This window comes from Caretta caretta, chromosome 1 (genome assembly GCF_965140235.1).
Source record: "Caretta caretta isolate rCarCar2 chromosome 1, rCarCar1.hap1, whole genome shotgun sequence".
Lineage (NCBI taxonomy): Eukaryota > Metazoa > Chordata > Testudines > Cheloniidae > Caretta > Caretta caretta.
In genome coordinates this window covers 209,907,362-209,930,868 of record NC_134206.1, presented here as the reverse complement: position 1 = coordinate 209,930,868, position 23,507 = coordinate 209,907,362, and the positions used below count along the sequence as shown (strand labels likewise).

General features: G+C 45.8%; 1 protein-coding gene across 4 annotated transcripts; it reads right to left on the bottom strand.

Annotated features, from left to right (window-relative positions):
* Window positions 1-2,733: 2,733 nt before the first annotated feature.
* On the bottom strand, window positions 2,734-22,805 carry LOC125622274 (3 beta-hydroxysteroid dehydrogenase/Delta 5-->4-isomerase-like). 4 transcript variants are annotated; one of them, XM_048820165.2, is made up of 4 exons: window positions 22,711-22,805; window positions 22,204-22,426; window positions 11,907-12,071; window positions 2,734-3,699 (listed from the first exon to the last, which is right to left on the bottom strand). In XM_048820165.2, exons 2-4 carry the CDS (start codon window positions 22,355-22,357, stop codon window positions 2,885-2,887), a joined length of 1,134 nt encoding a protein of 377 aa, XP_048676122.1. In that variant the 5' UTR covers window positions 22,358-22,426; window positions 22,711-22,805; the 3' UTR covers window positions 2,734-2,884. The 4 variants fall into 4 exon arrangements, with proteins under 4 accessions (XP_048676122.1, XP_074975428.1, XP_048676132.1 ...); XM_075119327.1 differs by having other exon boundaries at window positions 22,204-22,422; window positions 22,711-22,794; XM_048820175.2 differs by lacking the exon at window positions 22,711-22,805 and adding an exon at window positions 22,625-22,706.
* Window positions 22,806-23,507: the final 702 nt, after the last annotated feature.

The window sequence follows — 23,507 nt, the reverse complement described above, 5'->3', positions numbered from 1 at the left end:
GGCTATTTGAGCCCTGCCTAGAGAAGGATAAAATGTGTATTTTTAAAACACGTTAGTGAAAACATTTTAAAATACCTTTTGTAAAACACTAGAGTAGACAGGATATGTTGCATTTTGGCATCTATTAGCTGGTCAAGGTGAACCCTAGGTGGGACCTGACAATTCCAGATTTTAGTTGCACATCTGTTCCTTAATGCATTTGTAATTCTCTTTTCCTGAGATGGGAGATGTGATGGCTTTAACCCAACATTGGTTTTATATAGTGATTATTAACGTACAGTACAGCCTATGGGAAACATTCTCTGTTTCCTTCAGGATGAGAAAGCTATGGGCTAATAGTCATTTTTTACAGAAACAGTTTGAGTGGGTCTCTAGCACTTTTATTCCTGCTGGTCCAATGTGCAAGGGGAATGGGGAAGAATTTTATATATATATAAATCTCACACCCATTGACTTTAGAGTTGTGGATACTTGGTCCCTGTGAAAATCAGCTTCCCATTCTTTTAACTGCTGAGCACCTGACAGATGCCTCCAGCTACCTGAGACTGAAAACAATGCTTGAATGAATACCTAGTTAGCTGGAGGCATCTGCAACTGATCACCAGTTACAGATGTGGGGACGGATTAAGTGGCAACGCTAAAGTCAATGGGTGATTGTTTTTTCACTTCAGTGTATCTTGCAAAGAGCCAAAGAATGATTAAAGAATTAGAAAGCATGCCTTATAGTGATAGACTCAAGGAACCCAGTCTATTTAGTTTAAGAAAGAGAAGGTTAAGGGATGATTTGATCACAGTCCATAAGGACCTATATGGGAAACTATGGCAAACAAACATTTAGTAATGGGCTCTTCAGTCTAGCAGAGACTGATCCAATGGCTGCAGGTTGAAGTTTGACAAATTCCGACTGGAAATAAGGGGTACCTGTTTAACAGTGAGCTTAATTACCTGTTGGAACAATTTACTAAAGGTCGTGGTGGAGTCTCCATCACTGACAATTTTTAAATTAAGGATGGATGTTTTTCTAAGAGATCTGGTCTAGGAGTAATTTTGGGGAAGTTCTGTGGCCCGTGTCAAACAGGAGGTCAGACTAGATGGTCACAGGGGGTCCCTACTAGCTTTGGAATCCATGAAAAAAAGTAGGTATACCATTATCCTAAAGCAAAATGGTAACATTTGCACCAAGTTTCCACTGTTGTAAATGACAGTAAGGTGAAAGGCAGCAGAGAATTAGTCCCAGTGAAGGCTTTGCCTGCTCAATACCTCTGAAAATGAAGTCTATTAATAGTTTAATGTGTATCAATAAGTTTCAGCGTTAACACCATGCTGAGATGAACAGAGAAATTCCCACCTCTTAGGGTTGTTTCAGGCTGGCTGCAGATTCAGGAAGACAGTGCAGCACTGGATTACATTCAGAAGATTATCTGTTCAAACAAGCTTAGAAGCTTTGTTTATATAAAAGCTTAAATTCTGCAGAAACTATTATGGCCACTATAGAGGTGTGGAGACTGCGTGTAAGCACATACCAGCTGACTCTAACCTCTAGCACCTAGTCCGATATCTGGAAATCCCAAGGAATTCTCTTGCAATATTATTTGTTATTCTACAAGCTAGACAATTCAGACTGGAAATAAGGTGTAATTTTTTAACAGTGAGGGTCATTAACTGTTGGAACCATTACCCAGAATGGTGGTGGATTCTCCAGCACTGGAAATTTTTAAATCAGGATTGGTTTTCTTTGAAAAAGATAAGCTTTAGTTCAAAAGGAATTATTTTGGGGAAGTTCTATGACCTATGTTATATAGAGGTCAGCCTAAATGATCACAGCTGTCCCTTCTGGCCTTGGAATCTATGAACTTTGCAGGGAAACCTCCTGTAGGTACCACAGCTTTCCTGCAGCGTCTGTTCTCTTAATTTTGGTATAGCCTTTGTCCTTTGCTCTTACTGGGCTTCCATCAAATTCACCATAGCTACGTAATTGGCAAGTTAGGGGGCTATAGGCTGACAGCCTTAAGATAGCCAAGGGCATCACCCGCCACAAAACACTAATAGAATATTACTTAGCACTTATATAGTGCTTTGCACATTCAAATTGATAGGTAGACATTAGCTAACTAATCTTCACAACTGTCCTGGGAGTAGGTGGTGTTCTCCTTGTAATGCAGCTAAGGGAAACTGAGGCACAAAAAGGTTCGTGACCTGATCAAAGTAATCCAGCAAATCAGCGACAGAGTCAGGAACAATAGAACTTGTTTTACCCAATTGACTAATGCATATCATATCAGGAAATTTTTCATATATCTTTTCAAAAATGGGGGCATAAAGTTAGAAGCTGAAGCCCATATTTAGGCACCTAAGAAAGGTATCTAAAGTTGGATCCTAAACAAGGAAACAAAAATATTAGACACCACTTTGAAAAGGTGGACTACTGTCCCTCGTTGTTATAAGAGCATCTACAGTCAGGTTGCTCCCACCAGTTTTATATGGATATAATTTGATGATGGTAGGTGGAGTGTGGTGTGTGTGTGTGGGTATCCATCCACTGCTGGGAAAGATAATAATGGAGCCTTTACTCTTTTCCCAAAAGTCTCAGATAAAGTTAGAGAAAGGGAAGGGCTGAGTGTACTTCAGAGGGGACTCTACTCAAATAAAAATATCTGTGTTGCAGAGAGGGAGAGGTGGCTGTAGATTTTAAAGTAACTGTGATAACCAATCAGCCCATCCACCACAAACAAATGAAGAGTTTCATATTCTTTATTCATTCCAACTTTTCATCACATAGATTTCACATTTCAATGCTTTGTTGTTGTCCGTTACTGCAATTCCTCCAGCTCACCTGTGGGCTCATGGGCCGGCTTGTCTTGCCATGCTTCTGTTTCTCTCAGGCTTAGACAGCCTTGTGTTTCAGGTACGCCCTCCTTTGTGGAATCAGTGAGGCAATCCACTGGCTGGTGCGCTGCTTGGCCTCTTTCCATTTGTAGCGGGGCATGTAGCCAAAATCCCGCCATGCCTTCCTGTAGGAGAACGTGAACTGCGTGTTCAGCAAGATCACAAGGTGACGGTTGGTGGAGGGGATGTATTTGACAAAGGGCCTAAGTAGGAAGCTCACAACTTCTAGCAGAAGCGCAAAGTAGTACAGCATCATCAGCGGCATGGGTGGGTGGGGCTCAATTCCAAACCCCAGCTCCTTGGTCAGCTCATAATTTAGGTCGGCATAGCTCATGTGAGGAGTGTCATCAGAGATATAGTAGAAGTGCCCTTTGACGTGCTTGGCTCTTTCCGGGTTCCTCAAGGCTTTTGCCACCTGGATGTGAGCCCATGCAATGTTTCCCACATATACAGGATTCACCAGAGCGTCTTTCCTAGAAATCCGCAGGTAGACATTTTTATTCAAGAGGCTTTTATCCAGGTGAGTCTGGAGAAACCGGCATCCTTCTCCAAAGATGTACATGGACCTCAAGGCACACGTCAGGAAGATGCCACCATCCTTCAGTGCCTGACCATTTGCCTTCAGAACAGACGTCTCTGCCAGTCTCTTACTCTGGGCATAAGGAAATCCTGATGTGCTCTGGTAGGCTGTATCTTCATCCCCATTGCAGATGGGGTCCCCTCTGCAGTTTGGGCCTATGACTTCTATGGTACTGGTGTAGATGAAGTGCTGGACATTACTGCGGACACAGGCATCCAGCAGTAGCTGGGTACCTTGAAAAGAGGAACATGTTAGTAAAGCAGTAGATAACTGGGCTGCCTGATGGCCAGAGGCCGCTCAAGACAATCTGCTGCTGTACTCAAAATAGCCTACCCACTTGACTACCTGGCGTTGCAGACCACTCTGCGGGGGTGGTGGTGAATTGCAGAGCACTCTGCCTGCCCTGTGTAGACCCTGCTGGCTTGTCTACACTTACATTTTATAGCGCTGTAATTTGCTGGCTCAGGGGGGTGAAAAATCACCCCCCTGAGCGCAGCAAGTCTGAGCACTTTAAAGTGCTAGTGTAGACAGGCTCCCGGCGCTGCTCGGAGCTAATCCCCTCCTGGAGGTGGAGTCCCGCGCGCCACCACGCTTGCACTTCAAAGCGCTGCTAGTGCCTTACTGTAATCCTGCTTGAAACAGGAGTCCAGCAATGTGAACCAGGTACGTTTTAGCTCGTGCCAGCAAGGTCCACATGGGGCAGTGAGAGTGTTACACGTTAGACAGGGTTACCATAGGTCCCTATTTTCACGGACATGTCCGGCTTTGGGGGTATTCAATAGCCCTCCGGGAGGAATTTGTAAAACTCTCAAAAGGTCCGGGATTTCCCTCCCAATGCAGAGCGCGGCGCGGCTGACAGGCTGGCCCGGCCGGCTTGAGCCGCTCGCATCGGGGCCTCCAGCAGCCAGAGCCCCGCCCCTGCTCCCCCCGTCTCCTCCGCTGCAGCCTCCGCACGGCCGGGCTGCGCGCTCCGCGGGGCAGCGCAGCAGCGTGTCTGGCTCCGCGTGGAGGCAGACGCGCTGGTCTGAGCGGCACGGTAAGGGGGCTGGGGGGTTGGAGAAGGGGCATGGGGTCCCGGGGGGGGGCGTTGGATGGTTGGGGGGCTGTTAGGGGGCGGGGGTGTGGAGAGGGTTCGGAGCAGTCAGGGGGCAGGGAGTGGAGGGGGGGTTGGATGGGGCGGAGGTTCGGGGGGCAGTCGGGGGACAGGTAGGGGGTGGGGTGCTAGGGGGGCAGTTAGGGTGGGGGATCTGAGGAGGGGGCAGTCGGGGACAAGGAGAAGGGAAGCTTAGATAGGGGTAGAGTCCCGGGGGGTGGTTAGGGGCATGGGTCCCAGGAGAGGGAGATCAGGGGACAAGGAGCAGGGAGGGTTGGATGGGTTGGGGGTTCTGGGGGGGGGAGTCAGGGGGCAGGAAGTGGGAGGGAGTGGATAGGGGCGGGGCTACCCCCTGGAGTGTCCTCTTTTTTTAATGTTAATATATGGTATCCCTAAGGTGAGAGCGCTTTGCCGTTCACACCCCAGTAGACCAATCTGCAGCACTGTGCAAACAGGCCCCCAAAATGGCTTTGTCCAGCAATCTTCTGCCTTAGGCCGCTGCCTAGTTTGCTTGCAGCTAGAGTGATCCCTGCTGATGGAGCTTCAGGTTTATTCCTCCCCAACCAGGACTTATTGCTTATTAGCTTGAAATAGCATCTCTTGAAACAGCTGTCCAAGCTCCCCCTGCAACTATGAGCTCTTTACTCTGGAAACTGACAGTAATCCTCTCTTGAATTAGGTGGTAGGTTCAACCAAACTGAATATTTTAGTTTTTTGGGTTTGTTTTTTTTTCCAGTTGGGAAGAGGGAGTCAACTCAGCTGTTTGAGTTATACAGGGATGAAACATATACATGCTCTTTAATCAAACACCTACTTGTTTTTGGTTTGGTCTGTGTAGTGTCTAGGCTGTGCACTGAGGGTTATATTTTGCTCTCACTTATACTAGTGTAAACTCAAAGTACTCAAACTCATTGACTTCAAATTTACACAGTTGAGACAGGGATCTTTAAGACACAGCCTCAATCATTATGCACCATCCTGCCTGTGTACTGAGGCCCCAGTGTTACAGTCTATCCATACTGAGACAGAAGCATGTGCTTAAGTGCTTTGCGAAATGAGTTTAGAATTCTTTGTTTAAACTGCAGCCTGAGGGCTTGATACAAAATCAGCTGTATTCAGTGGTAATCTTTCCATTGACTTCAATCAGTTTTGGATCAGGCCTTGAATAAAGTAGGATACTGTAAAGATAATGTATATAATCATGTAATCAAAGACTATATTATAATGTACAAGGAGCAGAGTGCATCCGTCACTTTGGCATTTCCTGACTGTTGCTTTTCACTTTGGAATTTTGACGCTGTCTTTACCATAGCTTTCGCTATGGAATATAAGTATTTTTTAAATGCACAATCACATTATTTTTCAAATTAAATGCTGTTATAATGCATACACCAAAGGCTACATGCTAAACTTCGTCTCCCAAGCACAGCAAAACAGACAAAATTAAATAAACAAGAAATTCCCAACATGACTTCAGAAATCAAAGATCTGAGTGTTAAATTAATCATAGCTAGAAATAAAGGAGGGAAATGTCCATGCAAGACTATTCAGTCTGTTAGTGGAAAAGACAAAGCCAGCAAAATGCAGAACGAGTTAATATTGCCAAAGGGACTAAGGGGAATAAAAAAGGCTTTTGTAGTTTTATCAAAGGAAAAAGAAACACTAGTGAAATATTTAGATTTGTTTAATAATGAGAAGTGAAGTGGAAGGAATTATTGACTTTAACATGACTGGCATAGTGAATTCCTTCAGTCTTTAACAAGAAAAATAAAGAAAAGATGTTTGAACAGCTAGGAAGTAATGAAGACCTTGTTTTAGAAAAAACCACTATTGTTATGCAGCCAAGAATAAAATAGTTACAAAAACTGAATTCATATAAGTCAGTATGTCTAGCTGATATGCAATACAGGGTTTTAGGAAAGTTCTTAATTAGCTTTCCATGCCAGTGAAAATTTTTTTTTAAAGTAATGAAAAACTAGTGAGGTACAAAAATGGCGGGGGAGGGGGAGATCTTCAAAAGTAGCATCTGTTCAGTATAACTCTGACCCCAATAAATTTAAATGCATACAAAATTGTATTAAGGATGTGGATTTAAAATAAAATATTGTGGACATACAAAAGTTCAGGTACTCACAGCAATGTTAATTTGCTCATATTTCATGTAGTGTATATTTATTTAATGGCCCAGTGCTGTAAATTCCTACTCACATAAGTATTATTTACTTACATGAGTAGTCCCATTGACTCGAGAGGAAATTTTACCTGAGTCAGGACTGAATAAGGGCCTGAACAAACTAACAAAACCCACCAAACAAAACTTAGCGGGACCACTGATAACTTGTATGTGATTGTGTGGCAGAGAAAGCCATGGTTTAGGTTGCTCTCAGCTTAACATCTCCCTTTCATGACTCTTAGGGGTCTGAATTCTCAGACCTAATGTTTCACTCTTCATTGCATTTAATTTTTACAAAGTCTCCTAAGAGCTTTGAAATGAGCTTTCTATGAGGTGGATGAGGTCACTGAGGGAAGTGCAAACTCTTGATGGTATTGGGCCAAATCCCAAAGTCCTTCGTTGGGGTCAGATGCACCTTGCAGCAAAACCCATGAGAGGTAGCTATGATGGAGGAAAACACCATGAGGGCTCCTCCCAGATAATTCAATTGGAGGGGAGGTTGAGAGAGGCAGGGTTCCCTCTCACACCGTGCATCTCCACGGAATAAGCTGGAGGCCTCGACTCCAAATGCTGTGGATCCTGTGCAGGAGGGCAGGCCTTTATCTCAAAATTTGGATCATGACTTGATAATTTAAACAGAAGAATTCTTTAACAACATGAGTGAATCAGAATTGGAGCTTGATCAGTGTCCACAGTCTGACTCTTGTAAGTGTCACTGCCTATGGGTGCTTGACACATACCTTTGTTAGACTTGGTCAGTTATCAAGCAGAAACAAAAGGTTCATCCTGAGGGCATCCTGTATGTAGCTGGGTGCTGGGACAGCCACAAGGCAGCGGAGCACTCGTGAGCTAGTGTTCTCAGGTGGTGCCCGAGGGGGACTTCAGTACTTTCTGCACACTGGGAGGTGTGTTTTGGGTTTCTGTGGTGCTCTCTGCACCTGGCTTTCCCTCTGATGTTGAGGCCTAGGAGCAGGATCACTAGGCTGTTCGGTGCTCTCTGACAGGTAATTCTACTAAACACATTCCATTCAGCCTTAGTTTTTAGTTTCTAGCTGTAGTAAGCACCTTGTAGAGATACTTGTTGTTTAGAGGGACTTTTGAGGTTGTTTTATAAATGTGCAAAGAATTTTCAAAATTCTGTCTCTGCCTAGTACCCTCCTGCCTAAAGGAAGAGGTTGGGCATACTCAGCTCCACCTCCCCAGCCTCTCTCCTGTTGTTATAACCTTTAACAAATTTGGTTTTCATAGGATTTAATGCAATGTATTCTGCTGTGAAAAAATAATTTGCAGTGTAAGAGAAAATAGGGGAGAGTTATAAATACCCTTTCTAAGCTATTATTAGTGTGTGTGTGTGTGTGTGTGTGTGTGTATTGTGCACCACCCATAGATGTTTTTTCCCTAAGGTTCCCAGATTTCTCCCTGGCCCCTCCCACCAGGAGCCTGGCCAGCTGCCTTCTCTGCTGAAATTTGTGGGCACTTTCAATTCACACTTCCTACTGAACAGATAGAATTAAAGGTGCTGGCTGCTGAGCTCATGGGTGACAGAAGCAGATTCAGACTGCCACTTGCCTCTCTCCCTTTCCCTCCTTCTTTCCCACAATTTCCCTTCTCTTCCTCCTCTTCTTTCCCACATTGAACTATAACCAGTGATGAGCTGCCAAAATCTTAACAATGGGTTCCCTCCTCACTCCACGAGGGGGTCGTTGCCCACCCGCAACCCCTGGGATTCCTGCCCAATCCAACCCCCCACGCATTCCTTGACACCCCCCCCGAACCCCTCCTCCATCCACCCTGCTCCCCTGTCTGCCCCCAGAACCAGGCAGGAGGGTCTTATGGGCCACCGTAGTCGGTGCCCACTCCACCCCTAAGAGCCAGAGACACCTGCCGGGGGGCGAGGTGGGGAGTCCCGGAGGTGCTTATCTGGGGCAGCTCCCAGGAAGCATCCGGCAGATCCCTCTGGCTCCTAGGGGCGGGGGAGCGTAGCTGGGGGGGAGCAGGGGGAGCGGCCGCTCCTCCCACTGATCACATCAAAAGTGGCGCCTTAGGCGCCGATTCCCTGGGTGCTCCGGGGCTGGAGCACCCACGGGAAAAATTTTGTGGGTGCAGAGCACTCACCGGCAGCTCCCCGCCCAGCCCCAGCTCACCTCAGCTCCGCCTCCTCCCCTGAACGCACTGCCCCACTCTGCTTCTCTGCCCCCCGGCTTCCCGTGAATCAGCTGTTCAGCGGGAAGCCGGGGAGGGCTGAGAAGCAGGCGGCAGCTTCACACCCAGGCCAAGGGTGGCGGAGGTGAGCTGGGGCAGGGAGCGGTTCCCCTGTGCGCCCCCCCCCAGCTTACCTGCTGCGGCGCGGGCGGCCCTCCTCGCACACCCCCCCCCCCCAGCTCACTTCCACCTCCCTGGGCCTGAGCGGGAAGCCGCGGCCTGCTTCTCATGCCTGCCCCAGCTTCCCGCACGAATACCTGATTCGCGGGAAGCCTTGGGGGGTGGAGAAGCAGAGCAGGGCGGCGCGTTCAGGGGAGGAGGCGGAGCGGAGGTGAGCTGGGGCCGGGGGTGCGGCAGGGAGCTGCTGGTGGGTGCTCTGCACCCACCAAATTTTCCCCTTGGGTGCTCCAGGGCTGGAGCACCCATGGAGTCGGCGCCTAAGGTACCACTTTTGGCCAGTTAAATTTAGAAGCCCTTTTACAACCGGTTGTCTCTCGCGGAGCAACCAGTTCTAAAAGGGCTTCTAAATTTAACAACCGGTTCTAGTGCAAACCGGCTCCAGCTCACCACTGACTATAACTGAAATGTAACCCCAGCTGCCTCCGATGAAGCTTGGTGTCACAGATCCAGCTGGGTGCTCCCTTCAGGCCATCCACCAGACTGCTGTGAAGGGAATCCAAACTTTTTTATCCCTGGAGTCCCCGCACAGCAGTCCTAGTGAGGCCACAGAGCAGCACTTGCTACATTCTGTTACGCCTGGCTACAGGGAAAAGCAGTAATGTTAATCTGAACAATGATGACAGGTTTCAGAGGAACAGCCGTGTTAGTCTGTATTCGCAAAAAGAAAAGGAGTACTTGTGGCACCTTAGAGACTAACCCATTTATTTGGGCATGAGCTTTCGTGAGCTACAGCTCACTTCATCGGATGCATACCGTGGAAACTGCAGCAGACTTTATATACACACAGAGAATATGAAACAATACCTCCTCCCACCCCACTGTCCTGCTGGTAATAGCCCATCTAAAGTGATCAACAGGTGGGCCATTTCCAGCACAAATCCAGGTTTTCTCACCCTCCACCCCCCCACACAAATTCACTCTCCTGCTGGTGCTAGCCCATCCAAAGTGACAACTCTTTACATAATCAAGTCGGGCTATTTCCTGCATAAATCCAGGCTTAAATAGAGACTGGGAGTGGCTAAGTCATTATGCAAGGTAGCCTGTTTCCTCTTGTTTTTTCCTACCCCCCCCCCCCCCCCCAGATGTTCTGGTTTAACTTGGATTTAAACTTGGAGAGTGGTCAGTTTAGATGAGCTATTACCAGCAGGAGAGTGAGTTTGTATGTGTATGGGGGTGGGGGGGATGTGAGAGAACCTGGATTTATGCAGGAAATAGCCCGACTTGATTATGTAAAGAGTTGTCACTTTGGATGGGCTAGCACCAGCAGGAGAGTGAATTTGTGTGGGGGGGGTGGAGGGTGAGAAAACCTGGATTTGTGCTGGAAATGGCCCACCTGTTGATCACTTTAGATGGGCTATTACCAGCAGGACAGTGGGGTGGGAGGAGGTATTGTTTCATATTCTCTGTGTGTATATAAAGTCTGCTGCAGTTTCCACGGTATGCATCTGATGAAGTGAGCTGTAGCTCACGAAAGCTCATGCTCAAATAAATTGGTTAGTCTCTAAAGTGCCACAAGTACTCCTTTTCTTTTTGTGAACAATGATGGGCGCCAATATCCAAACAAGGGATTCCCACAAATATGTTTCCGTGTGCCTGTGAGAAGCTCTGTGTCCCAGGTCCACGCCTGCTGCTGTGAGGCACGAAGGACTGGGAAGTATAGTCATTTAAATAAAAACGCTTTCTCAGCCGAGGCAGGGGGATGGCAGAACAGGGCAGACCAACTAGTTTTGAGTGATGCAGCTCTAGGGATCCACTGAGTACTGGGGGAGTACAGCGCAGGGCTCAAAGCATAACTTCAAGTGGGGATAATGATCTGGGGTGAGGGGGGTCACCTTTTCTTGGGAAATGTTTTCAAATTCCCTGACATTTGATGCAACCTGGAGCATTTCAGCAGGACAATATTTGCTTTTCAGCACTATTTGAATGATATAGGGACAGATGATGGCAGGGCTGGTTTAGGAGGCTCTGAGAAGGGGGACTCTGCTGACAGGGAAATCACTTAAACACTCCCTTCAGTTTGATGATGGAATTTTAACAATGAGCTTCTGGGTGGACCTAGGAGCCCCTCCTGCCTTTGAGGTTCAATTGCAGGGGAAAAGGCAGAGGGAAGGACTAGGGTGAAGAGAGTGGAAAAGGAAAGGAGAAGCACAGGCCTGGGAGAGTCCCAGGGTGAGGTGGTTATCGGAGGTGAGGGTAATTGTATATAAAACCTGTAGTACTTTAATACATAAACAGGCAAATCTCTGCAGCCATGGAGGAGAAGGGGAATAGGTGCTGGCAGTGGGGCTGTGGAAGAACAGGAAATTAAAAATACCTTTCTGTGCATTTTTCAGCCAGTTAACATGGCGGGCATGGGGATTCGCCTCCTTTTGCTGATGTGTGTGGGTACTGAAAAGGCCCAGTCAGAACAAGGCTAACACGCCCAAAGCCAAATTACTGTTGCTGTAGGGAATAATTTTGCACTGCACCTTGGTGGGGAGGGAGATGTATGACAGAAGATAGGAATTAAACGGTGTCTCCTCTCCCTGAAGTCCCTAAATTCTAGTCTCGGTGCCTGATTCTGCATTGCCCTGCATCTTTCCACTGCTGCAAAGTAGGTGCACAATGCTACCCAATCACCCCAGCAAAGTTTTACACACACTTTGGGTGGGTGTAAATGACTGCACAAGGTGCAGCAGGGCAACCCTGTGAATCAGGTGCTCGGTCATGAAAACTGTGTCCTTCTGGAGGCAGATGATGGTCATTGCTATAGCTCAAGGCTTAAAACAATAAAGGAAATACACTCTGCTCACCTGTTACATTGACTTCCCAGAGCAGCTGCTTCTCTACAAGGCCCAAGGTGTCAATGATGGATGCTGTATGGATGACAAGGGAGACACCCTCGCAGGCGCTGTTCAAGAATGTAGCATCCCGGATGTCCCCTTCCAAGATCTTCACCACAGTCTGACCCTTGAAATCTGCAAGAGCAACATGAAACAAAGAAAGAGGCCTTCATCGGCATGTCAAAGAAGTGTAATAAAGGGAGTGGTGAGGCGCCAAGCCAAGAGAAATACTTGTGCTGATTTCATGGTTGCAGTTGTGGAACACTGACTGTTTGGGCTGAGGGATATTATGGGGGCAGGCAAACTATATGGCCTTTTCCCCCTGATTATATTTTTTTAAGCTCGAGTTACAGTTTCATATAAGTCTTATATTTGCTAATTTCTGGAATGTGTTTGGAGCAAACATACAACCAGGTCCTTTTTTAAAAAAAAAAAAAAGAAAAAGAAACATTGTTCAGTGCCAGCAAATCCCAGAAAACTGCCTAGAGCAGGGCTACAAACCTCTTTTTACATGCACACTGTGTAGTACATATATTGATAAGTGTGATGCTTTGCTACTCATGAAAGTAGGAGTTTCCCTTAAAGATGCCTGGCAGCATCCCTCCAGTCATGAGACGCACGCACTGCGGATGCACACAATTCCTGTCCAATAAACCTCCTTGTTCTTCCAGCCCTACTCCCACAGCTCTTCCAATGCAGTTCTCACATGTCTTTTTGAGGCCCGTCAGTCCTGAACTCCTTGCTACTCCAGGGCTGGACCCCAGTCTCAGCTTTCATAAAGCACTGCAGTTTTAATCTGCAGAACCTCCTGCTATTCCAGTGATGGCTCTAGACTCTACTCTCTTGATACATCTTGTCCTGACTTGCCATACTGCCTGCTTTTCCGGGCCTGGGCTCCACACACGCATCTGCTAATGTACCTCAATCCTGACCTGCAGCAAACCTGCTGTTCTAGAGCTGGGCTGTCTTCATCTCAGCCCTGACTTGCAGTACCTCTACAAATCCTGTCCTAGGTCATACATCGCTCCCAAGTTCTGCTACGCCCCAATGTCCGTCACCAAGTACAGTAATTTTTTCAGGTGTCCGTCACGCAACATAGTGGTGCCAACCCTTGTCTTCTAATCTCTTATGCTGTGACAGCTACAGTATTATGATGTCAACCAATGGCCATTGCAGGCAAGGACCCCCTAACCCCAGTTTATTTCACTTATAGCCTGAACCACAATTGAAATCCAGGGGTGAAATCCTGGAGTTTAACGACTGACTTCATTACAGCCAGGATATCACCCCAGATTTTTAATGATGAAAGGCTAATATATACACTTATTGTGCGTTGCCACTGAATACAAAAAGCTTTTAAGAAGTTTTCTCTGTGGGTATCCCACTGCCGATTTAATATGACAGTAATGAACTTTTATTAATTAAAAAGCTATTTTAATGTCTCTCTTTCATAGATGCAAAAGCCAGAAGGGACCATTGTGATCATCTAATCTGACCCTCCTGTATATATCAAAGGTCACCAATACCACCCAGCCCCCCATACTAAACCCAGTTTTTTATTATTCAGGAGGTCAGACTAGATGATCACAATGGTCCCAAATTAGGCCAAAGTATTACAATTCTCAGGAGACTAACCTATTCATAGATTCTGAGGTCAGAAGGTATCTTTGTGATCATCTAGTCTGACCTCCTGAATAATAAAAAACTTCTACAAAATAATTCCTAGAGCAGAGCTTTTAGAAAAAACATCCAGTCTTGATTAAAAAATTGTCAGTAATGGAGAATCCACCACAACCCTGGGAAAATTGTTCCAATGGTTAATTTACATTTATTGTTTAAAATGTACACTTTATTCCTAGTCTGAATTTGTCTAGCTTCAATTTAAGAACATAAAAACGGCCATACTGGGTCAGATCAAAGGTTCATCTAGCCATGTGTCCTGTCTTCTGACAGTGGCCAATGCCAGGTGCCCCCGAGGGAATGAACAGGTAATCATCAAGTGATCCATTCACTGTTGCTCATTCCCAGCTTCTGCAAACAGAGGTTGGGGACACCATCCCAGCCCACCATGGCTAATAGCCATTGATGGACCTATCCTCCATGAATTTATTTAGTTCTTTTTTGAACTCTGTTATAGTCTTGGCCTTCACAACGTTAGTTGACAAAGAGTTCCACCGGTTGCCTGTGCACTGTGTGAAGAAATGCTTCCTTTCGTTCGTTTTAAACCTGCTACCTATTAATTTCATTTGGTGACCCCTAGTTCTTGTGTTATGAGAAGGAGTAAATAACACTTCCTTTTCTACTTTCTCCATACCAGTCATGATTTTATAGACCTCAATCATATCCCCCACTTAGTCATTTTTTTTCCAAGCTGAAAAGTTCCAGTCTTATTAATCTCTCCTCATACGGAAGCCGTTCCATACACCTAATCATTTTTGTTGCCCAGCCATTTGATCCTGTTGTACCTTTCTCTGCTAGATTGAAGAGTCCATTATTAAATATTCATTCCCCATTCAGGTACTTATAAAAAGTGATCAAGTCACCCCTTATCCCTCTCTTTATTAAACTAAATAGATTCAGCTCCTTGAGTCTATTACTATAAGGCATGTTTCCAATCCTTTAATCATTCTCGGGGCACTTCGCTGAACCCTCTCCAATTTATCAACATCTTTGAACTGTAGACACCAGAACTGGACACAGCATTCCAGCACTGTCACACAAATGCCAAATACAGAAATAACATTTTAACCTCAACTCCAGATTCCCATTTATGCATTTCTGGATCACATTAGCTCTTTTGGACAGAGCGTCACATTGGGAGCTCATGTTCAGCTGATTATCCACCAAAATCTTTTTCAGAGTCACTGATTCCCAGGATACAGTCCCCCCATCCTGTAAGTATGGCCTACATTCTTTGTTCCTAGGTATATACATTTACATTTAGCCATATTAAAACACATATTTTTGCTTGCACCCAGTATACCAAATAATCCAAATCACTCTGTATCAATGACCTGTCCTCTTCATTATTTACCACTCCCCCAATTTTTGTGTCATCTGCAAAGATTATCCGTGTGATTTTATGTTTTTTTCCAGGTCATGGATAAAGATGTTAAATAGCACAGGACCAAGGCCTGAGCCCTTCAGGACCACACTGGAAACACACCCACTTGATGACAATTCCCTGTTTACAATTACATTTTGAGACCGATCAGTTAGCCAGCTCTCATCCATTCAATGTGTGCTTGTTGGTTTTATATCGTTCTAATATTTTAATTAAAATGTTGTGCAGTGCAGAAGTCTAAGTCTATTGCACCAACACTGTTACCGTTAGCAACCAAACTTTCAATCTCGTCAAAAAAAGATACTGCATCAGTTTGACTGGGTCTGTTTTCCATCAATCTTTGTTAATTTGCATTAATTATATTACCCTCCTTTAATTTGTTATTAATAGAGTCCCATATCAGCTTTTCCATAATATTGCCTAGGATTGACATCAGACTGACAACTCTATATTTACCCGGTCATCCCTTTTACCCTTTTTAAAAATAGACACAACATTTGCTTTTTTCCGTTTGTCTGAAACTTCTCCAATGCTACAGGACTTACTGAAAATCAACATTCAGCCAGCTCTTTTAAAACTCTTGGAGGCCAGTTATCTGGACCTCCTGATTTAAAAATGTCTAACCTTTGTAGCTACCACTTAACATCCTCCAGAAATACCAGTGGAATGGAAAGAGTGCTATCATCTCCATGTGATTAGACTATATCCCACCCTCATCGCTCCCTTTGTGGGGGAGGGATAGCTCAGTGGTTTGAGCATTGGCCTGCTAAACCCAGGGTTGTGAGTTCAATCCTTGAGGGGGCCATTTAGGGATCTGGGGCAAAAATTGGGGATTGGTCCTGCTTTGGGCAGGGGGTTGGACTAGATGATCTCCTGAGGTCCCCTCCAACCCTGATATTCTGTGATATCATCTATATTTCCAAGTACAGAACAGAAATATTTATTGAGCATACCTGCTTTTTCTGCATTATTATTGATAATTCTACCATTTCCATCTAATAATGGACCAGTACCACTGGCAGGATTCTTTTTGTTCCTAATATATTTTAAAAATTATTTTTTATTGTCCTTAACTCTGCTGGCCATAGATTTTGCTTTCTGTTCTTTTGCTTCTCTTATCAATTTTCTACTATTCCTAACTCCTGATTTCTGTTCACTACTATCAACTTCCCCTTTCTTCCATTTGTTTTTATATATTTCCTCACATAGTCTTTCTGACCTGACTGCTGGTTTATGAAGTGATACGAAGATCTAAGCCTTAATCTAAAAACAGTGCCACATATCTGGTGACTGATACATTCTCTCTCATACTCATTCATTTTATAGCTCACATTATTACCTACTTACATTGTCAATACCCCCCTAAACTGGTTTTCTACTTGTGTATATGCAAAATGTTTGATTACATATGTGGGCCCACTCTTGACAGACAAAGACACCTGTGAATATTCTGTAAATATGCAGTCACTGGGCTTGTTCTAACATCTACTAACTAGGATTATCACCTGAAAAATCCAGTTGGTGTAGAATCCATGTGTACAGTACCTAGTACAGGGGTGGGCAAACTTTTTGGCCTGAGGGCCACATCGGGATTGCAAAATGGTATAGAGGGCTGGGTAGGGAAGGCTGTGCCTCCCCAAATAGCCTTGTCCCTGCCCCCTATCCACCCCCTGACTGCGCCCCTCAGAACCCTGACCCATCCAACCCCCCCCTGCTCCTTGTCCTCCAACCGCCTCCTCCCAGGACTCCCCATCCCTAACTGCCCCTCCAGGACCCCACCCCCTATCCAACCCCCCCCTGCTCCCTGTCCCCCCCGAACTCCAGGACCTCACCCCCTATCCAACCTCTCTGCTCACTGTCTCCTGACCGCCCCCCCTGAACCTCTGTCCCATCTAACTGCCCCCTGACTGCCCCCCAGGACCTCCTGCCCTCCCCCCATCCCCTTACCCTTGCCAGGCCACTCAGAGTAGCAGGAAAGGCTTACTTGAAAGCCTGGGAGGTGGGCGGGTGCAAACTGCACTGCCCATGTGGGGTCATGTCTGCGGGGAAGAGGGGACAGCGGGGGAGGGGCCAGGGGGCGAGACTCCCTAGCTGGGAGCTCAGGGGCCGGGCAGGACGGTCCGGCGGGCCATAGTTTGCCCACCCCTGAGCTAGCATAATGGAGTCCTGGTCCAAAGGTATACTGGGGAATTGCGGCTAAAATGTGGCACTATAGGCCATGTCCTGTTCCACTGAAATCAATGGAAATTGCTTCATGAGTACAACATGGGCCAGATTCACGTCTCATTTACATCAGCTTTACCCCCATTGAGTTCAGTGACTCACACATGAGTTATTCCTGATGTACATTGGTATGAGAGGGAAATTAAGCCCTGGAGGGAATGAGGAGAGCAATGAGGAGGGAGTATTAATGCTCGGGGGAGGTTATTACAAAGATGGATGACAGAGACAAAGAACAAATGACTTGTATGTGTCTGGTCTTCAGCCACCTATTAGAAAAGCACGTGTGTCTTGGGGTTGGTGAAAGAGGCAGAAATTTGACCCAGCCATTTCATTGTGGTACATTCTGTTCAACAACAAGCATACACACTCCTTGGCTGCATCTGTTCTAAGACAGCAGGCAGCCTGTGCAGATGTTTTGCCTGCATGACCCACACTTTGTTTGTGTCATCTGAGCTGTAAAGAAGGGTACTGCCTGTTGCTTGGCAGACTGTGTTTGGGAATTTGATGGTTATTGTAATAAACTCTAAGCACTACTGCAAGCAGCATCTGCCTTACCAATTCAGTCATATTAGCTGCCCAAAACTATTTGTATCTATCTTCTACATATTGTTTAAAACACATGCAAACACTTAAAGTCAGTAGGACTTAGGCTTCTAAGGACTTAGGCATTTCTGAAAATTTACCCAATACGTTTTATTGTCGATCTTCCTTCAAATAGCTCCTAACTAGTGCTGAGTTATTGTGAGTGAGATGCTACAGTCAGGCATACTGTATCAATTCGTAGATAAATAGATGACTGATTAAAAGAATGTAGCTCAGGCATCCACTGCAAAAATAGTGAAACCACATCTTATTTTAATTTGTAAGGAATGAAATGATTTGTCACATCTTGACCTGATTTATTATTGGGAAGCTGAACCATTTATATGTATGCATGTATGTACTCTATTGGTTCCAGATCAGCTATATTATTGTGAAGTCCTAGGGGTATTGTGCATGTCTCTTGTTAGTGCATCTACCACGGCAAACAAATCTAATTGCAGCTCTACACTAATATTGGATTTAATAAGGCAGCTGCTAATTGAGATTTTCAGTAGTGGAATCTCCTAAACCAGTTTTCTTCAATAACAGCAATAATACACAACAATATGCGAATCTCCTTCTACTCTTCCCAATGGGGAATGGTGCTGAGTTAGTTGTCCATGTTTGGAACATCTGGCACTAGATGTCATGCTTAAATACTGGGCCTTATGTGAGCACAAATCTTTGTAAAGTGATAGCTACTGTGGTAGACGTGAAAGCTGCTGCTTTAAAATAATCAAGAATGCTCCTTGAAAGAAATTGAGCACTTAACAATATTTTGAATGTTTCAAGAAGCTTGCAGTGTAATTTTTTTTTCAGACAACTGCAGGTTTTATTGAGGTTTCATAATTGTCACAAAAAATCTGGGTCAGCTTCCATGTTGAGAATTCTTCTTGGCTTCTGTCTTAGCGAGCTGGGCAGTCTATTGTGCCACTGTTGATGGCATCCATGACATCGTGAGGATGTCTGCCATCAATATTGCAGCCAACAGACTGAACAGTTCCTAGAATCTCCTTAATATGTTGGGCAAATAAACTAGGCCAGAGTACTACTGGGAAAGTTGGCAGTGGGATAGATACATTTCAGGGTGGAGCTCATGGCCTGCATTCTTCAATATGGCCTATTATCTTAGTCATTCTTAATAAGGTTTAAATGACAGGCTGCCACTCACAATATTTTTTTTGACATGGAGAATCCTGGCCCCATTGAATGCTAGGACCTGACTCTTCCACAGCGCACACCGTCATGCTAAGGATGAAGGAGTCAGCAATCTCCTCTATTTTATACAAGTTGAATGTGGTCCAGCAAGAAGCCTTGGATTAGGCAAAATGTGAATGTCCCAGTCCCTGACCTAAACAAATACAAAGCTAAGAGCTGTTAAATGCATGTCTTCATGCCCTGTTTTTCAAGGACATTCCGATTAAAAGAACTCATGAAATGAATGAGTCAGTGTGCTCTGCACATGTCTGTGTCAGTGCTGCCTGAAAGAAATCCAGAAATAAGTATGTGCAAAAGAATATAATGGCCCAGATCTTCCCATTCTAGTGTAAATCAGGAGTAGCTCCCCTGAAGCCAGTGGAGTTACAGTGGGATATAATGGATGGATGTCAGTGAAAGGAATCAAGCCCAATGGTCTTGTAGTAACACTACATCTGGACCAGGAATCCCCGCATCAAGGACTGACTGAGGTAAGGGTACTGGCTCAAATTGTTTCACTTACTCCTGAGAGAGATCACTGAAGCATAGTCACTAGACATGCATTTACAGATACAGATATGGATCAAAGTTAATTATCTGGGTTTGGAAGAGGTGGGGGGTGTCATTCAGAGGTAGTCCCAAATATACTTGAACTCCTTGTGGTGCCACTCATTTTGACCCCTTCCCATTTGCAAGTCGCAAGAACCAATGTGTCACTTGCTTTGGCAGTGGCCGCAGGGCAGATCTTAAAGGGTATGTCTACACTGCAATAAAACAGCTGCAGCTGGCCTGTGTCAGCTGACTGGCTTGCAGAGCTAGGGCTGCAGGTATAATTGCAGTGTAGATATCCTGGCTCAGAGTCCCAGAGCCTGGGCTCCAGCCCAACCCGGACATCTATACTGCAATTGTATAGCCCTGCAGCCTAAGCCCTGCAAGCCAGAGTCAGCTGACATGGGCCAAATGCAGCTGTTTTATTGCAGTATAGAAATACCCAAAGAGTGTGAGAGAGAAGGTGCACAGATCTGGCATGTGTTGGGGAAGGAGATGGGGGGAGAGTTTAAGGGGATAGTGGATGGAGCTGTCCTGTTAAATAGAAGGAGCAAAGAGACCTTTGTTGCGGCTGGTCAGGATTTCATTACACAGAAGGTGGCTCTGGTTCCTAAGGGGGCTAGATTATCCCCACAGAGCTCTGAGTTAGCAAAAAGAAGCTCATGCTCCACCTTGTACTACACTGTTACAGGAACAGTAAACAACACACGGTAGTGGGGGACCACTTGTGAGTGCAGGTTTTGCAGCATTGTCTGAACTGCCTTTAGACTAGAATAGCACAGGCTGCTGCCAGTGAAGTGTGAGATGCATTAACTGAGCTGTGGGGGACTGTAGTGGAGCCACTGCCCCACTCCAAGGTAAAAGGGATTAAGAGCAGCTGAGGGAGGCTGGTGAGGTAGCTGGCCTCAAGTGTGGCTGGCTTAATCAGGCCACAGCTGGCCTGGATAAGAGGACTGTGGGGCCAGGAGACAGAGGAGTCTCACTCTCACCCTGGAGTGGGAAGGGCTAGTGGCCTAGGAGCAGGGTACCTAAAGCAGATCAGTGTTGGGGAAAAGGGCAAGAGAAGCTCCAGCCTGGCAACTCCCCAAGCTGAGGCCTTGGTTAAGGCCTAAAGAGGTATGGGGGCTTCAGAGGGGCAGCCTGGGAATAGGCAGAGGCAGTGGGTCCAACCCCCTTGCCAATGAAGAGTGGCCATTATAGACTGCAGTCTGCCCCAGTGAAAGGGGGCTAGATGATGACTGGCAGTAGCCACTGAGGCAGGGTGGGTTTAGAGGGTTGGGGGTTCCCCTGGGAGGGGAGACCCAGTGGGTGGGGGTACTGCTGGGGCAGAACCCTGAGGTAAGGAGCATCGCGGTCTGGGAGGGACATGGGGCCTGAGGTAGATGAGCCACGGGCTGGCAGAGGGTGCTCCAAGGCTGGAAAAGAGCTAATTTCCAGGACGACCAGCAGGAGGTGCAGTGCTGGTGAGTGCCTATCTGCTACAGAGACCTTGGCCAATTCTTACTGGAACCTGCCATAGAATTTAATAGGGATGAAACCAACAAGCAGAGGTCTCTAAATAACTATTCTAAAACCCTGTGCAATTTAATAGAGAATTATATCCCTGTTGTAGAAGTCTATACATTGATTTAAAATGCTATAGAAAGATTATTATTCTTTATCCAGTTGTACAGGGTGATTCTACAAAGACAACGGCTGCCAAAAAGGATGGTGGGTAAGGCACTGGAGTGAGGGGCACATTTTCAAATGTGCCTTAGTGACTTAGAAGCCTAAGGCTCATTGCAAATCAAAGGGATGTAAGCTCCTAAGTCATTTAGACACTTTAAAAAAATTGGTTCCTTGCTGTGCCATAGAGGTCCTGTGTGCCCTTGGACAAATCACTTAATCTCGGTGCTCCAGTTTCCCAGCTAGGGATAATAATCTATTTCTCTCACCCTTCTCTGTCTTGTTTAGTTAGACCATAAACTTTTGGAGGCAGGCACTGTCTCTTACTATAGGTTATCTGAACACTGTCTACCACAGTGGGGCTGCAGTCTTATAGGGCCCAGCAGCCCATACCGGTAATAAAAATTAATAATAATTACACTGACTGAGCTATGTTGGGATAAGTTTATCCCATTCTTGACTTGCAGAATCCCCCACTGTTCCAGTTTTGGAGGCTCCCCCTCCCTCTTGCTGCTCTGCCAATGCCCCTCAACCCTGACTTGCAGCACCCCTTACTATTCTGGGGCTGGGCTCTCTTCTTTTCAGTCCTGACCTACAGTGCCCCCAAATGAAAACTGATTCTTGGCTTCTCTTGCACTAATCAATGGTGAGGAATTTTGTAATGATTTTGCCCTGTGGGCATCAAACTAATGAAAATTAGGTGAGTGCCATCCAATTAATTGTAACACACTAATAAATAATCTTCGGTACTATGTAGAGGCCCCAAGAGTCACTAGTGAAGCTACTGTCATTTCATTTTAACACCCCTGATTTTTATGCCAAGTTTACGTAGCTTTACTGGGGATGCAAATGACACAGTACGCTTGAGGTAAGTCAGTCCCAGATCTGCAAACCTATGAAAGGGGAAAATCTTCCAAGAGGTTCTATTTGAGACTTTATCTTAAGAATTCCCCCTCCAATCTCCCTGTCCTAACAATAGTCACTTACTTGTAAAATTCATGCGTGCCTCGTCGCTAAAGGCTATGTCCAGGGTTCGGATCTCAGCCAGCTCCTTCTCCTCCTCCAGCAATAAGTGGACAATTCTCTGGCCAAGAAATCCACTTGCTCCTGTCACCAGACAGCTCACCCCAGCCAAAGACATGGCACCTGATTGCTCCCTAGCTGCAAACCAGCCAACTCCAGACCCAGGAAAAGCAGCTCCTCTTCCTGACTGAGAAGAAAAAGACACAGCATCAACTTCAAGAAGCCCAGTGACAACACCAGAAAGGGATTCCAGTGGAAAAAACAACCCAGTTTCAGACACCAACCCTAACTCAACAACTTCATTAACCTGTCGATTAACTTCACTGATGCATTAATATTCAGAAGCTGCCTGCACGTTTTTTATGGCAAATCACTAAGCACTTACTAATTAGATATATATAAGATGAGGAAATTCACAAATCTGAAGAGGCTAACTGTTAAAAATGAATGTACATAATAAATAAACCTCACAGTTTTCTGTCTCTGGCCCTGCTTCTAACTTCCTAGAGTTCAGGAGGAAGGAACTAAAGAGTGGCTGGTATTTATGTACTGCACAGCTGGCACTCCCCTCCCTCCTCCTTTGCCTTGGATTAATGATGAGACAGATTTCCCCCGTTCCCACTCCTCATCGGTTTGGAGAACATCCTTGAAGTAACTGACTTCTGAATACCCATTTAAATGTAATCCTCTGTGCCTAGTCATTCTGGGACACAAATAAAATCCCCCTGTGATAATTTCTGTTGCAACCTGTGCCTGGTGCTGGAGCTCTGACCCTCTCCCACTAACTTAACCTATGGAAAGAGAAACCATGGGCCAAACTGTGAGTTTTGTTTCAGAGGTTTCTGCCTGTTGGGCTCATGCTTCTTTTGTTAGAGAGTGAGTGCTCTTGCCTCAAGGCCTGCCTTTTCTCCTAACCCAACAGCCACTGTGGCAGGAATGAATAGCCCATCTGTACACAGCTCTAGCTGATCAATGATGAGACAGGATGCATTCTCCTTGCAGGGGCAGAATCAGTGTTCCCAGTGAGCCCTGCTATTCTACCATAATAGCCTGTGTCGTTGGGGGAGGGAGAGGCAGCTTGGTGCTCCCAGAATTGTTGGAGGTCTGGAGAGTTGGGGGCAAGGAGCAGAGGAGTTACAGCTATGGAAACCCTTATAGATAGGGTCTATATACTTAGGCATACACGTTCTCTTTTAAGTCCTCTATAAACTCATGTATTTCAGGCAGCCATGGACTTCCCAGCACACAGGCAGGGCCATGGCTCTCCA